Source organism: Oreochromis aureus, linkage group 7 (assembly GCF_013358895.1).
Source record: "Oreochromis aureus strain Israel breed Guangdong linkage group 7, ZZ_aureus, whole genome shotgun sequence".
Taxonomy (NCBI): domain Eukaryota; kingdom Metazoa; phylum Chordata; class Actinopteri; order Cichliformes; family Cichlidae; genus Oreochromis; species Oreochromis aureus.
Window position 1 is genome coordinate 3,895,384 of NC_052948.1, and position 16,224 is coordinate 3,911,607.

The window sequence follows — 16,224 nt, forward strand, 5'->3', positions numbered from 1 at the left end:
CTTTGTGAAACACAATATATTTTGTCATCACAAAAAAATCCAGTGTTGTAGGAACATCTTGTAACTTCTTTCTTTAAAAAGTAATTTTTATTGGCTAGCATAACATTACATGAGTTACATCAGGGTTAAAAGCTGCATTACAAATTCAGACAAATACGGTGAAAACAAAAACTGAACCCTGGACTTCTACAAATAAATCCAAAAGTAGCCCTCTAACTGATTACTATGGAAGAGGATTAGGGCCACTGGAAAAAAAAAAAAGAATTCTGACTTTTTTCTCAGAATTCTGAGATTAAAGTCAGAATTCTTTTTTTTTTTCTTTCCAGTGGCCCTAATCCTCTTCCGTAGATTACCTTTGCCCCACTGTGTCACATTTCTACACAAGTGGGAGTGGTTTCTGTCTCATTTATGGAGGTGGAGAGGCAATGCATGTCAGTAGTTAGTATTTTACCCGTGGCTTAACATTTGTGCACATAAAACAGCGGTGGATACATTAGGAACAGACATCTCTCCTCTTCAGGTGAGTTCTCAAGGCTACAAACAAAGCTTAAAAAATTAACAAGTCTTGGAAGAAACCGTGCGGCTAATCTGTTAGAGACGAAGGAGCCTGACAATATGTATGATCACTGTCATATGTTTGTCTCCCTTGCAGAAGGAGTTACTTCACAGCTTTGGTGTTTAAAATAGCGTTAGTGAAAGCCATGTCCTGTTGATGGTAGAAAAGTGAGAGAAGATTTTCCAACATGCAGGGTGCAGGTGACTTTCTAAATGTATTCAACATTGAGGCCAGCAAAATATCTGTGACGCTCAGCCTCTTGCTCATTTTTGTTGGTCTCCTCTACTGGTGAGTAAATAAATGTCAGGTGGCTTATTTGTGATGTTCTCTGTTCAGTGGAAATGAGGTCACTTATATAATTGCTTGTGTCATAAAGCACTCACACTTACATATAAAGCAGACAGTGCAAACGAATGCAACAATAACTCTAGTCAGAATCCAGGTAAAGGCTCTGATCTTTACTGCATTTGATACAAATTGTTTTCATTCAACCTACAAACAACACATTTCAACACTTTTGCCTGTAGGTATTCAGTCCGTCCCTTCTCAGTCCTCTCACGATGTGGCATCAAACATCCAAAGCCAGTGCCTTTCTTTGGCAACTTATTCATGTTTCAGCAGGTAAGATACAGTGTAACAAAGGAAGACCAGAATTACCTTCAACATCTGCTTCATTTTGCATCAAACTGGGATGGTGTCCTTGTTCCTACTTTGTGTCATTATTAAAAGATTGTCAGTTGACTGTTACATCTACTGTAAGTTTTTAAATATTCTTTTCAGGATTTTTTCAAACCTCTGAATGATCTTGTCAAAACATATGGTAAAGTATGTGGGTAAGTAAAAATACATCCTACAACAGCAACTACTGAAATAAGATTGTGAATATTTTGCTTATATAAACGATCTACAGTTTTTTGAGTTTATTGATTAATCTACAGAGTGAAATGAGATGATACTTTACACTTTATGTTTTGGTTGGTCACTAAAGTATACGCTGCATATTTCAGGTATTATTTGGGCCGCACACCAGTGGTAGTGGTAGCAGACCCTGAAATGCTCAGACAAGTGATGGTGAAGGACTTCAGCAGCTTCCCTAACAGAAGGGTGAGGACATTATATAGAGCATGTAGATGCATGATGTGAGTTTATTTCTGATTCTCATACAAATCACTGAGTAGTTATTACACATTTTTGTGCCTGTGCTCTCTTGTGTCTCTGGGCAGACATTTGTGTTTGCCAAAAAGCCTGTATCTGATTGCTTGCTCCAGTTAAAGAATGAACGCTGGAAACGAGTGCGGAGCGTCCTGACCCCATCTTTCAGTGCTGCCAAGATGAAAGAAGTGAGAAAATAAAGATTCCTCATGTATCCAAGACAAAATAAGATAAGATAAGATAAGATAAGATAAGATAAGATATGAACTAGAAGATCAACAAGATTCCTCTAATTAAGCCGAGAACTTTTACCTATAAGAGAATGATTTGAATCTTGTGTGTCTGAGTCAGTTTATAAATGTCATCATTCAAGTGTTTGTTATTTGTTTTTGTTGGGTCTCGACATCTCCCCCATCTTTAGCTTACACAATGTTTGAAATGAGGAAGGAAAAAACTCAAAGTTTCTGGTAAAAGAGATAAACATCTAGTTTTGGTGGTGCTTATTTTTTACTTTTATTAATACATAATTTGTATCATTTAAGTGTAAATTTAAATAAATTTAATATTAACTTTGTACCTTCTTTATGTCTTCATTTCAACTGGTCAGCAAGTTAAATATTTTTCTTTGTGACCAGAAGGAACTCATAAACCTTTAAACACCCAGCGTTCACTTTTGCAGTTGGTTACTGTACGTCTGCATCTTTTGCAATATGTGTAGTTTAAATGTCTGTGCTGTTGTGTTTATGGAGCTACCTTTCCCCCATTTTCTATGTTTATGGACCTATGATGATTCACTGGAGTATATAGAGGACTGGTTTACATCTGTCCTTATCTCTCCACTTGAGTGTAGATGGTTCCGCTCATCAACACAGCCACTGATGCCCTGATGAAGAATCTAAATGTCCACGCTGAGTCAGGAGAGGCCTTTGACATCCACAGGTAAAGGAAAAATTAAAATAATACTTTTGAGGGGGGGTTTCTGTCACTGTCCATATTTTTCTGATTGCATGACATCTTTCAGATACTTTGGCTACTTTACCATGGATGTTATTGCCAGTGTGGCATTTGCAACTCAGGTGGACTCACAGAACAACCCAGATGACCCGTTTGTCCAACACGCTCAGATTGCCTTCACCAATAATTTCTTCAGGCCTATTTTGTTGCTTTTCTGTGAGTCAATATAATAAAATCAATGAAACTGAGATATGTAAATGGGACAATAATAAAAGAAGATGATGGCAAAGAAAATAAATACATTTAAGAATGTGGGGAATTCCATGTAGTTATAGTTAAGCATGATAAATAATTTTATGTATTGAGTATTAAGCATTTTTGTTGATATACCTGTGTATACATTTGGCATTACTCTGCAGATTTGTGTGTTTCTGTCTTTAGTTGCTTTTCCCTCCATCATGGCTCCTCTGTCGAGGTTCATACCCAACAAAAGACAAGACAAGATGAATCATTTTTTCATTAACAGCATTCACAAAATCATCAAACAGAGAGAGGAGCAGCCTCCTGAGCAGGTGAATTTCAGACTTTCCTAAACCTGTGCGTGGCTTTGAAAGGGTCATTTTCCTATCTTTCTTATTTATTTCTTTTACACGTAGAGGCGGAGAGACTTCCTTCAGCTGATATTAGATGCCCGAACCAACAAAGAGTCAGTGTCATTGGAGCACTTTGACACATCAAACGATGCTCATGAGACTGATGTCAGGAACCAGGAGACCCAGTCTTCAGGCACAGTTCAAGAAAACGGCAGTGCTCACCAACAGGAGCCGTCTGTCAGGCGTCCACAGAAAAAGATGATGACTGAGGATGAGATTGTTGGTCAGGCTTTCATCTTCCTCCTGGCAGGCTATGAAACCAGTAGCAACACTCTGGCTTTCACCTGCTACCTCTTGGCCCTCCACCCTGAATGTCAACTCAGAGTCCAGAAAGAGGTGGATGATTTCTACACTAGACATGTGAGTGTTTTACAGTTGGTTCTGATCTATTTTGATTCATGCGATTGTGGACAGTTATTGATTGTCATGCTGTTTGCTTTGTAGGACTCACCTGATTACACAAATGTCCAGGAGCTGAAGTATTTGGACATGGTTATATGTGAAGCATTACGCCTCTACCCTCCTGGATTCAGGTAAAGAAGGATGTAAATTGGATATGAACGTTGGCCACAGTGGGACCTGGAGTAGTATGCTGTGACTTTGGAAGATTTTCAGTTTTGGCTTTTTTAGAAACATTCATTAGCTGTTTGTCACAGCTGGATAGTGTAGTGGTAAAGCTACACACTTTTGGAGCGGGAGTCGCAAGTTCGATTTCCACCTGGTATTCGTTAAGGGTCCTGGCTAGACCCCCCATGCTAAAAAAACCCCAAGCCCTAGGATGGCGCGGCTACGTCTGCAGCCTGTCCGAAGCTCTGATGCAAGCGTTTCACTACATGTTGTACTCTATATGATTGTGTATGTGACAAATAAAAGTTGTTTGTTTGTAGCTTTTTGTGGGGTATAGCCATAATGCTATCATCAGTAAAAACTCTATTAGTAGTAGTAGTATTTTTATTATTATTAGTGACACTGTTGCAAGATAAAACATGGGTGCATTTTAAGAATGCAGATGTTTTCTGACTTTGGGACATTTAAGCTCAGGTTCTGTTCATATTTGGTTGCAGATGCATTAAAATATGTTCAGTAACTATCAGTACACTTAAACTCATCTTCCTTAAATGGACACGAGTACAGAGAAACCGAGAGGAGGACATGACTGCAACTATAAATGACAGCTAAAGTCAATAAAGTGGCAGGGGAAAACACTTCATGCTGACAGTTACAGCTCTTATGAATATGCTGAATCCAATTATAACTGTGTGGAATAAAGAAAACAGTATTTGGATTCTGTAAAACAATCTTTGTTGTCTTTTTTTTCCCCACTAAGGTTTGCACGAGAAATAGACCATGACTGTGTGGTGAATGGTCAGCAACTTCCTAAAGGAGCAATACTGGAGATCCCTGCAGGCTTCCTCCATTATGACCCAGAACACTGGCCAGAGCCTGAGAAGTTCATTCCTGAGAGGTGCTTCAGTTCTGTCTGAAACTAGTAAAAAGACTGACTTGTGTTTACTGAAATAATGACTTGGTGTGGAAAATTCACATTTAAAAATAGCACCAATTGAAGTTAACTTTGAAGTGAGTGACAGCCAATCAAATGTTGACTTATTAACATGAATAACAGCTGTATATTAACAACATACACATGGAATATTTTTCTGTACAGTGGTACAAATACAATTATTAAAGTGTGGTAAACACTTTTGTGTAGTGACATTATAGCATGTGCAACCCACAAATACAACCTCAATTCAAAAAGTTGGGACACAGTGTAAAATGTAAATTAAAACAATGCAGTGATTTACAAATCTTATAAACATATATTTTATTCACAGTAGGACATAGAAAAGATATCAAACATTTAAACTGAGACATTTTATTATTTCATGAAACAACATTTGCTCATGTTGTTTTTGTTGGCAGCTTCGAAGTTGGGACACTGTGATATTTACCGGTTACTAGTATCCCCTCTTCTTAACAACAGTCTGAGGAGACCAGTTGCTGGACCTCTGGGAGAAGAATGTTGTCTCATTCTTGTCTGATACTGTATAAGACCCTTGATGCTCAACAGTCTTAGGACTTCTTTGTTGCACTTTTTGTTTCATGATGTGCTAAATGTTGGTAAAAGGTGCAGGCTGCAGGCAGGCCAGTTCAGCATCTGGATTTGTTGTTTGTAAATCATTGCATTCTGTTTTCTCTTACACTTTACACATAGTAAAAGATTTTTGGAACTGGGACTGAACCATGCATGGGATTGCCTTTATTTTCTAATGCTTTCCATTCTTCTTTAAAACAATTGCTGTTGATCCCCAGGTTTACACCAGAGGCCAAGGCCAGTCGACATCCATTCGTATACCTACCATTTGGAGCTGGCCCTCGTAACTGTGTGGGAATGAGACTCGCCCAGCTTGAAATCAAAATGGCTTTAGTGCATCTTTTCCACAACTTCAGCATAAAGGCCTGTTCTGATACTAAGGTAGGATGCAATAAGAGAAAACCCATACATTTTCATTAAAGTAATTCCTACACTGAATAACTGTAAGACTGCTGAATTTATAAGTACAAGCATGTAATTCTACAACCACTGTTCACTGTGAATTACACTGAGAAAACTGAAAACATATTTGCATTTGTATAATATGCCATTAAGTAACCACCGGTAAGAAAACCTATGTTTATCTTTACATTTAGGTTTTAGTGGAAGCATGACCAAAAACTACTCTCACATGTCCTTTAACTCTTTTTTGCTTTAATGTAATATACATTTTTGGACTGTCAGTATTATCAGCTGCAAATAATAACTACACTGGAGTTTATTGGACATTAGAAACTGCCATAAGCTGCAAATAGTCATGTAATCCTATGACTACTGGTTAGATACACATTTGTCAGATGCTTCCATTTTTAAGATATTTTTACACAAATATGTGGAAAATGTTTGTTTTAACCAGAAAACTCTTTTTATCTTCAGGTTCCTCTTGAGTTGAAGTCATCGAGCACTCTTGGACCCAAAAGTGGTGTTTTTGTGAAAATCACAAGACGAGACCAAGGAGATGATCTGTCATCAGCTGATTAAATCATTTACACCATACTGAAACATAACGATCTCTTATGTCCATCAGTTCAGTGGCACTTGTTTCATTTATAGTCAGTACTTGGTAGATGTTTGAAAAATTGCAAGACTGAAATATTTAGACTTGAATATAATAAGTGAATGACTGATAATTAATGCAAATGTTTCTCAGGCACATATAAATTGTAATTTTGTGATTAAAACTGTTTGAGAATGAGAGAAATGAAACATGACAATATATTTGATATTATTCTTTATAATGTACAAATAAAGTGGATGAAATCACTACTTTTTGCAAATCATAAAATACTGAATTGTTTTTGACAGCAAAGTTGATTCAATCTATTACATTGCAAATTCTTTCAGGTAGATCGGTACACAGACAGTGTCTACACACATTGGGCGTCAGCACTCTCTACAGACAATGAAAGAAATTGCAACATGCAGCATTTATATCATCCCCAGTGCTGAGATTTTCAGTGCTGGTTGTAAACAAAATTGTGCAAATAATGAAAAGAGCACATTTTGTGAAATTTTGCAGTTTTTAAATGCATGTGAAATTTTCTGCATTGAAATAAAAAAAATCTGTCTATCAGTAAAAATAGGTGTAAGAACATCTATCTTGTACCATTTAGACTACCTTCATGACTCTTTAGAAACAAAACATCTGATTCAAATTTTCTCTACAGCACAACAAAATCATAAATAGTGATGTCTCAACCTGGTATTGCATGAAGAGAAAGAATCGACTGAGAAAGTTTAACTTTGATGAAAAACTGTGGCAGGTTGTCCAAGGTGTTTTGATGGCAAAGAAAAGTTAACCCTCCTGCTTTATAGCTGCAAAAAAGAAAATAATTTTATGAATATTTTGGCATCTTCAGTTTAGTCTTTTTGTGTCACTTTATGTCACCTTTTGATAGACGTTTTTTCTTGTCATCAAATATTGTTCTCACATCTTCTTTCTTCAAGAAGTAATTTTCTTTGGCTAGCGTAACATTACATGAATTACATTAGGGTTAAAAACTGCAATACAGGTTCAGACAGTTGACTAAAAAAAAGTAAAGCTGAACCATGGACCCCTACAAGTTCATGTAATAGCAGCTCTTTAAGTGATTACCTTTACCCTGCTCTGTCACATTTCTACACAAGTGGGAGTGGTTTCTGTCTCATTTATGGAGGTGTGAGACAATGCATATCCATAGTTACTATTTTACCTGTGGTTTAACTTTTGTGTGCACAAAACAGAGGTGGATACAATAGGAACAGACATCTCTCCTCTTCAGGTGAGTTCTCAAGCTACAAACAAAGCTTCAGTAAGTAGAAAGTCTTGGAAGAAACCACACAACTGATCGGAGACAATGCGGCTTGACAACATGGAATAGATACATGGTCTTTGGCAGGTGTTTATTTTCCCAAAAGCCCGAATTTCTGCACAATACATTTAAATGCTTTGTCCTTTAAAATACCTCTAGTGAAAGTCATGACTAATGAATTGAGCAAAAATATTAGTATAACTAATTCTTTTCTGTTGTTTTTCTTTCCAGGGGCCTTTTTCTCCTATTAATGGTTGAAAACTGAGAGAAGATTTTCCAACATGCAGGCTGTAGGTGACTTTCTAATTGTATTCAACATTGAGACCAGCAAAATATCTGTGACACTGTTCCTCATTTTTCTTGGTCTCCTCTACTGGTGAGTATGTCAATGATGTACTTTTTTCAAAGGAAATGAGGACATTATCTGCTAGTGCCATAGAGCACATACATTGACATTTTATAGAGCAGATAGTGCAAACGAATGCAACAATAATTCGAGACAGAATCCGGGTAAAGGTGAGCTCTATTCTTTACTGCATTTGATACAAATTGTTTTCGTTCAACCTACAAACAACACATTTCAACACTTTTGCCTGTAGGTATTCAGTCCGTCCCTTCTCAGTCCTCTCACGATGTGGCATCAAACATCCAAAGCCAGTGCCTTTCTTTGGCAACTTATTCATGTTTCAGCAGGTAAGATACAGTGTAACAAAGGAAGACAAGAATTACCTTCAACATCTGCTTCATTTTGCATCAAACTGGGATGGTGTCCTTGTTCCTACTTTGTGTCATTATTAAAAGATTGTCAGTTGACTGTTACATCTACTGTAAGGTTTTAAATATTCTTTTCAGGGTTTTTTCAAACCTCTGAATGATCTTGTCAAAACATATGGTAAAGTATGTGGGTAAGTAAAAATACATCCTACAACAGCAACTACTGAAATAAGATTGTGAATATTTTGCTTATATAAACGATCTACAGTTTGAGATGATACTTTACCCATCATGTTTTGTCTGGACTTCAGGTATTATTTGGGACAGACACCAGTGATAGTGGTAGCAGACCCTGATATGCTCAGACAGGTGCTGGTGAAGGACTTCAGCAACTTCCCTAACAGAAAAGTAAGGAAATTATACAAAGAAAAGATGTAACATGTGTGTTTATTCCTGATTGTCACACAAGAGTTACTGAGTAGTTATTACAGATTTTTGTGCCTGTGCTCTCTTGTCTCTCTGCAGACGTTTGTGTTTGCCAAAAAGCCTGTATCTGATTGCCTTCTCCAGTTAAGGAATGAATAGTTCAAACGAGTACGGAGTGTCCTGACCCCATCTTTCAGTGCTTCCAAGATGAAAGAAGTGAGAAAATAAAGTTCTCATTAAGTGGGATAAGATAAGATAAGATAAGGTAAGATAAGATACATGACATCACATCTCATCTTTTGGTGCTTATCCGGGTTTGGGTCGTGAGTGCAACATTCTGAGACGGGAAGGCCAAATTTCTCACCCCAGTCACCTCTTCCAGCTCATTTGGGGGGGGGGGGGGGGCAAAACATTCCCAAGCCAGCTGAGAGATGTCGCCTTTCTATTTGAAGGAAATGCATGTCTGCCATTTGCACGTGTGACCTCATTCTTTTGGTCACTCTCCAGAGCTTGTGACCATAGGTGAGAGTAGGACGTAGACCGGTAACTCGAGAGCTTCACTTTTCTCCTAAGCTCTCTCTTCTCTCTTGCAAACTACTCATGAACAACATCCCAAGATACTTAAATCCCTCCACCTGGGACAGTAACTTGTCCATGACCCAGAGTGGGCACTCCACTCTTTTCCAGCTGTGAACCATGGTCTTGGATTCGGAGGTGCTTATTCTCATTCGTGCCGCTTTGTACTCACAAACCGCTCCAGTGCAAGCTGGAAGTCACCACCTAATGAAGCCAAAAAGCTAAGATGAAATCTTGAGGCCACCACCCCACCACCACCTGGATACGTCTAGATATTCTGTCCATGAAACACCCAACACATCCAGGTTTTTGCTGCAGCCACTGCCTGAGCCGTGTTCTGCTTGGTCTATTGGCACCCATAAGCTGTTCCTGGAGTCCCACAGTCTAACCAAGCCTGATAGGATTCCTTCTTCAGCCTGATGCCTCCTTTTACCTCCGGTGTCCACCATTCAGTTTGTTTACCACCATGACAGGTACAAACCACCTTACAGTTGCAGCTCAGTGCAGCAGCCTCAGCTATGGAGGTGCTGAACATGGTCTATTCGGACACCCTCACTACACGTTTGGGTGCACCATGTTTGTCCAGCATCCTCCCTCCCCACCTGATCCAACTCACCACCAGGTGGTGATCAGCTGGCAGTTCCTCTCTTCACCCGAGTGTCCAGAACATACAGCCACAGATCTGATGATACAATAATAAAATTGATTGAAATTTATGTTTGAACATGGTGTTCATTATAGAAAAACTGTCAAGTAACAAACCATAAGTTTGGTTTGTTACTAAGTCTAGTAACAAAACACCAGTCACGGCCCTCCAAGCCTCACTGTCGTTGCCCATATGAGACTTGAAATGTGCCAGTAGAACGCACCCCACCCAGAGACTCCAAGAAGGCCAGGTACTCAAGCTGTCATTTGGTGCATAGATGCAGACAAAAGTCAGGACATGTTCCCCATCTTGACGGCGTAGAGAACCAACCCTCTCGTCCATTGGGAAAATCTCCAATGTAAGGGCAGAAAGCGAAGGGGATAACAGGATACCCACCCCAGCCCACTGCCTCTCAGCGAGAGCAACTCCAGGCTGGAGTCCAGCCCCTCTCCAGGAGACTGGTTCCAGGGCCCAAGCCATGCGTTGAGGTGAGCCCAACTATACAGGGAGTGCAGAATTATTAGGCAAGTTGTATTTTTGAGGAACAAGGTTTTATTATTGAACAACAACCATGTTCTCAATGAACCCAGAAAACTCATTAATATCAAAGCTGAATGTGGTTTGGAAGTAGTTTTTAGTTTGTTTTAGTTTTAGCTATTTTAGGGGATATCTGTGTGTGCAGGTGACTATTACTGTGCATAATTATTAGGCAACTCAACAAAAACAAATATATACCCATTTCAATTATTTATTCTTACCAGTGAAACCAATATAACATCTCCACATTCACAAATATACATTTCTGACATTCAAAAACAAAACAAAACAAATCAGCGACCAATATAGCCACCTTTCTTTGCAAGGACACTCAAAAGCCTGCCATCCATGGATTCTGTCAGTGTTTTGATCTGTTCACCATCAACATTGCGTGCAGCAGCAACCACAGCCTCCCCAGACACTGTTCAGAGAGGTGTACTGTTTTCCTCCTTGTAAATCATACATTTGATGATGGACCACAGGTTCTCAATGGGGTTCAGATCAGGTGAACAAGGAGGCCATGTCAGATACTTTTTTTCTTCATTTTGTTATTGCCCTTTCTTGCCAGCCACGCTGTGGAGTACACAGAACGCGTGTGATGGAGCATTGTCCAGCATGAAAATCATGTTTTTCTTGAAGGATGCAGACTTCTTTTCTGTACCACTGCTTGAAGAAGGTGTCTTTCAGAAACTGGCAGTAGGACTGGGAGTTGAGCTTGACTCATCCTCAATTGTAAGGAAGAGGCCCCACAAGCTCATCTTTGATGATACCAGCCCAAACCAGTACTCCACCTCCACCTTGCTGGCGTCTGAGTCGGACTGGAGCTCTCTGCCCTTTACCAATCCTCCCACATGGCCCATCCATCTGGCCCATCAAGACAAGACTCTCATTTCATCAGTCCATAAAACCTTAGTCACCAAACAGAGAAAAATCAGTCTTGAGATATTTCTTGGCCCAGTCTTGACATTTCTAAATCTTGTGTGTCTTGTTCAGTGGTGGTCTATCTTTCAGCCTTTCTTACCTTGGCCATGTCTCTGAGTATTGCACACCTTGTGCTTTTGGGCACTCCAGTGATGTTGCAGCTCTGAAATATGGCCAAACTGGACACAAGTGGCATCTTGGCAGCAACAGGAGACTTTTCTCAGTTCATGGGCAGTTATTTTGCGCCTTGAAAATTTTCCTCACTCATTCACAGGAGCCCCTGTTGACTATTTTGAAAAAAATGATGATTGTTCGATGATCACGCTGGTCAGAAGCTTTGCAATTTTAAGACTGCTGCATCCCTCTGCAAGATATCTCACTATTTTTGACTTTCACCTGAGCCCGTCAAGTCCTTCTTTTGACCCATTTTGCCAAAGGAAAGGAAGTTGCCTAATAATTATGCACACCTGATATAGGGTGTTGATGTCATTAGACCACCCCTTCTGATTACAGAGATGCACATCACCTAATATATTTAATTGGTAGTAGGCTTTCGAGCCTATACAGCATCAGTAAGACAACATGCATGGAGAGGATGATGTGGACAAAATACTCATTTGCCTAATAATTCTGCACTCCCTGTAGCCGGTATCATTCAACCTCAAGCACTAGCTCAGGCTCTTTCCACAACAGAGAGGTGACATTCCATGTCCCAATCGCCTGCGTCCAGCCATGCCCCATGGGCTAAAGCATAGAACACCACGCACCCTCTACAGGCCTGACTCCAGGGTGGTGTCCCAGTAACCCTATGCAGCGCAGGGTAAACTGTTCCCTTGCTTTTGCACTGACAACAGTTGTCTGAATTGCCCTTCATCTGGTTCCTCACCCAGGACCAATTTGACATGGGAGACCCTACCAGATTGCAAAAGCCTCCTGACAACATAGGATCCCAACTGACAACTGTAATTTAAGTAGCTGTGGTAGTGGTGTTTATGGAATTACATGGACCTTTCCCCCATTTTTTATGTTTATGGACCCATTATGATTCACTGAAGTGTTTATAGGACTATTTTGCATCCGTCATTATCTCCCCATTTGAGTGTAGATGGTTCTGCTCATCAACACAGCCACTGATGCCCTGATGAAGAATTTGCATGTCTACGCTGAGTCAGGAGAGGCCTTTGATATCCACAGGTAAGTACATAAACAATGAGGAAAGCCTAATTTTTTTTGTCATTGTTCATATTTCTAAAATGTTTTACTATTTTGCAGATACTTTGGTTGCTTTACCATGGATGTTATTGCCAGTGTGGCATTTGCAACTCAGGTGGACTCACAGAATAACCCAGGTGACCCGTTTGTCCAACACGCTCAGATTGCCTTCATCAATGATTTCTTCAAGCCTGTCTTGTTACTTTTCTGTGAGTCATTATTATAACACAATTGAATTTCAGATATTCATATAGGACATTAAAAGAGAAAGTTGATCACAAAAAATTGTAAGGAAGAATTTCAGAAAGGTTAAATAGATTTAGAATATGCCAAAGAAGTGTTTAAGCATTTTTGTTGATATACCTGTGTATACATTTGGCATTTCTCTGCAGATTTGTGTGTTTCTGTCTTTAGTTGCTTTTCCCTCCATCATGGCTCCTCTGTCGAGGTTCATACCCAACAAAAGACAAGACAAGATGAATCATTTCTTCATTAACAGCATTCACAAAATCACCAAACAGAGAGAGGAGCAGCCTCCTGAGCAGGTTGTGAGCTGGATGTGACTTCTGTGGAAGACTACAAAGCTCTCCAGAAATATGAAAAAGAGAAATTTTCAACATTCCCAAATCTGTGCGTGGCTTTGAAAGGGTCATTTTCCTATCCTTTTTATTTATTTCTTTTACATGTAGAGGCGGAGAGACTTCCTTCAGCTGATATTAGATGCTCGAGCCACCGAAGAGAGTGTGCCATTGGAGCACTTTGACACATCCAATGACACTGATGAGATCGGTGGCAACAACCAGGAGACCCAGCCTTCGGGCACAGTTCAGGAAAATGACCCTCCTCATTCACAGGAGCCGTCTGTCAGGCGTCCACAGAAAAAGATGATGACTGAGGATGAGATTGTTGGTCAGGCTTTCACGTCTTCCTCCTGGCAGGCTATGAAACCAGTAGCAACACTCTGGCTTTCACCTGCTACCTCTTGGCCCTCCACCCTGAATGTCAACTCAGAGTCCAGAAAGAGGTGGATGATTTCTACACTAGACATGTGAGTGTTTTACAGTTGGTTCTGATCTATTTTGATTCATGCGATTGTGGACAGTTATTGATTGTCATGTTGTGGTGATTTGCTTTGTAGGACTCACCTGATTACACAAATGTCCAGGAGCTGAAGTATTTGGACATGGTTATATGTGAAGCATTACGCCTCTACCCTCCTGGATTCAGGTAAAGAAGGATGTAAATTGGGGCTACAGTGGGGTAGCTGTGGTACGCTGTGATGTAGGAAGATTTTCAGCATTGTCCCTTAATTAGCTTTTCATGGGGTATAGCCATAATGCTATCATCAGGAAAAACTCTATTCTTCTTCTTATTATTATTATTGTTATTATTATTATCATCATCATTATTATTATTATTACTGTTGAAAGATTAAAGATGGGTTCAACAATGCAGATGTTTTCTGACCTTTTGACATTTGGGTTAAGCTCTGTTCACATTTGGATGCAGATGCATTAAAAATGCTTTTGTAGCTATCATTACATTTAAACTCTTCTTCTTTGAATGGAGCTATTTACAGAGAAATAGAGAGCAGGGGAGACAAGAGAAACAATGGCAACTATGACGGCAAAAAGCAATAGAGCTTAAAAGTCCAAATAAATTAAGGAAATAACAGTTTTGATAATGATGTTAAATTTACTTTCACTGTTTTCCCCCCCTTTAGTTTCTCTGGTGGTGGCAGTGGTCAGGGAATTACATAATGTAATAAAGTAAATAAAGTTACAGCTCTTCTGTCGATACTGTGTGAGACCATTCTGTAACTGTGTAATTCTGAAATTCTCCCACTAAGGTTGCACGAGAAATAGACCATGACTGTGTGGTGAATGGTCAGCAACTTCCTAAAGGAGCAATACTGGAGATCCCTGCAGGCTTCCTCCATTATGACCCAGAACACTGGCCAGAGCCAGAGTTCTGTCTGAAACTAGTAAAAAGACTGACTTGTGACGCCAGTTAAATGTTGACTTATTAACATGATTTCAGCTGTATATTAACAACACATGAAATATTTTTCTGTACAGTGGTACAAATACAATTTTTAAAGTGTGGTAAACACTTTTGTGTAGTGACATTATCACATCTGCAACCCACAAATACAACCTCAATTCAAAAAGGTGGGACACAGTGTAAAATGTACACATGCATTCATTTACAAATCTTATAAACCCATAATTTATTCAAAATTGAACATTTAAACTGAGATATAGCTTGATTTTGAATTTGTTGGAAGTTGGGACATTGCAGCGTTAGTAGTTAGTAGTATCAGTTAGTAGTATCTCCTCTTTTTAACAACAGTCTGGAAACTGAAGAGACCAGTTGCTGGACTTGGATTGAGAGTTTCGCTTTCATGCTCAGCTCTTTCTTTACCACAACGGACCGATGCAGCCTCCACATCACTTCAGCAGTGGTCCCAATCTGCCTGTCAATTTCCCACTCCCTTCTTCCCTCAGAAGCAACTCGTCCCTAAAAAGAGTAGGCACTCCACCCTTTTCAGCTAAGAACCATGGCCTCCACCTTGGAGCTGTGATTCTCATTCTTGCCACTTTACACTCGGCTGGGAACCACTCCAGTGAGAGCTGGAGACAACCACCAGATGAAGCCAAGAGACCCACATCATCTGTAAATAGCAAAGATGAGATTCAAAGGTCACCAAAATGGAAGCCTTCTGCCACATGGATATGCCTAGAAATTCTTTCCATAAAAACTATGAACAGAACTGTATCATGTAATATTTTTCATGTAGTTAAATATCTCAGTTCAAGATAACAGTAGTTTATGCCATTGTATAAAGTAGCAGGAGAAATTTGTCTCATTAAGAATGCGGTCTTTTAGTTTCCAATGCTTTTCATTCAACTTAAAAAACAACAACTTGCTGGTGATCCTCAGGTTTACCCCAGAGGCTAAGGCCAGTCGACATCCATTTGTATACCTACCATTTGGGGCTGGCCCCCGTAACTGTGTGGAAATGAGGCTTGCCCAGCTTGAAATCAAACTGGCTTTAATGCATCTGTTCCACAACTTCAACATCACTGCCTGCTCTAGGACTGAGGTAGGTTTGACTTAGAGCTGCTCAGCAAATCTCATGAATGTTCATTAACAGCCAGTCCTAAAAAAAGATGTTTATTTTATCAAGGGCACTCTTTTTTTTCAGGTTCCTCTTGAGTTGAAGTCATTAAGCACTCTTGGTCTTAAAAATGGTGTTTGTGTGAAAATTTCCAGAAGGAGCAAGTGAGATGGTCTGCTGACTTCTCTATCAAATGACTGGATCATTTTCACCAGACTGCAAAATAAGTTCAACTGTCCTAGTTCAAGTTAATCCAATATTTGGGAGATGCTTGAAAAATCGCAACATTTAAATATTTTAAATTTGAATGTACTAAATATAATAAGGAATTTACTGCAGATTAATTCAAATGTTTTAGAAAATATTAACT

General features: G+C 39.4%; 1 protein-coding gene and 1 pseudogene across 1 annotated transcript; both read left to right on the plus strand.

The window, feature by feature from the left end:
* Positions 1–371: 371 nt before the first annotated feature.
* Positions 372–6,990, plus strand: LOC116312566 (thromboxane-A synthase-like). The gene is made up of 14 exons (XM_031730011.2): positions 372–520; positions 653–844; positions 1,084–1,177; positions 1,337–1,389; positions 1,564–1,660; positions 1,780–1,896; positions 2,559–2,647; positions 2,730–2,878; positions 3,104–3,234; positions 3,319–3,675; positions 3,760–3,848; positions 4,643–4,780; positions 5,629–5,791; positions 6,287–6,990. The coding sequence occupies exons 2-14, from the start codon at positions 744–746 to the stop codon at positions 6,389–6,391; spliced, it is 1,683 nt and encodes a 560-aa protein (XP_031585871.2). The 5' UTR covers positions 372–520; positions 653–743; the 3' UTR covers positions 6,392–6,990.
* Positions 6,991–7,982: 992 nt separating this feature from the next.
* LOC116312548 lies at positions 7,983–16,156 on the plus strand (annotated as a pseudogene).
* The last annotated feature ends 68 nt before the right edge of the window (positions 16,157–16,224 follow it).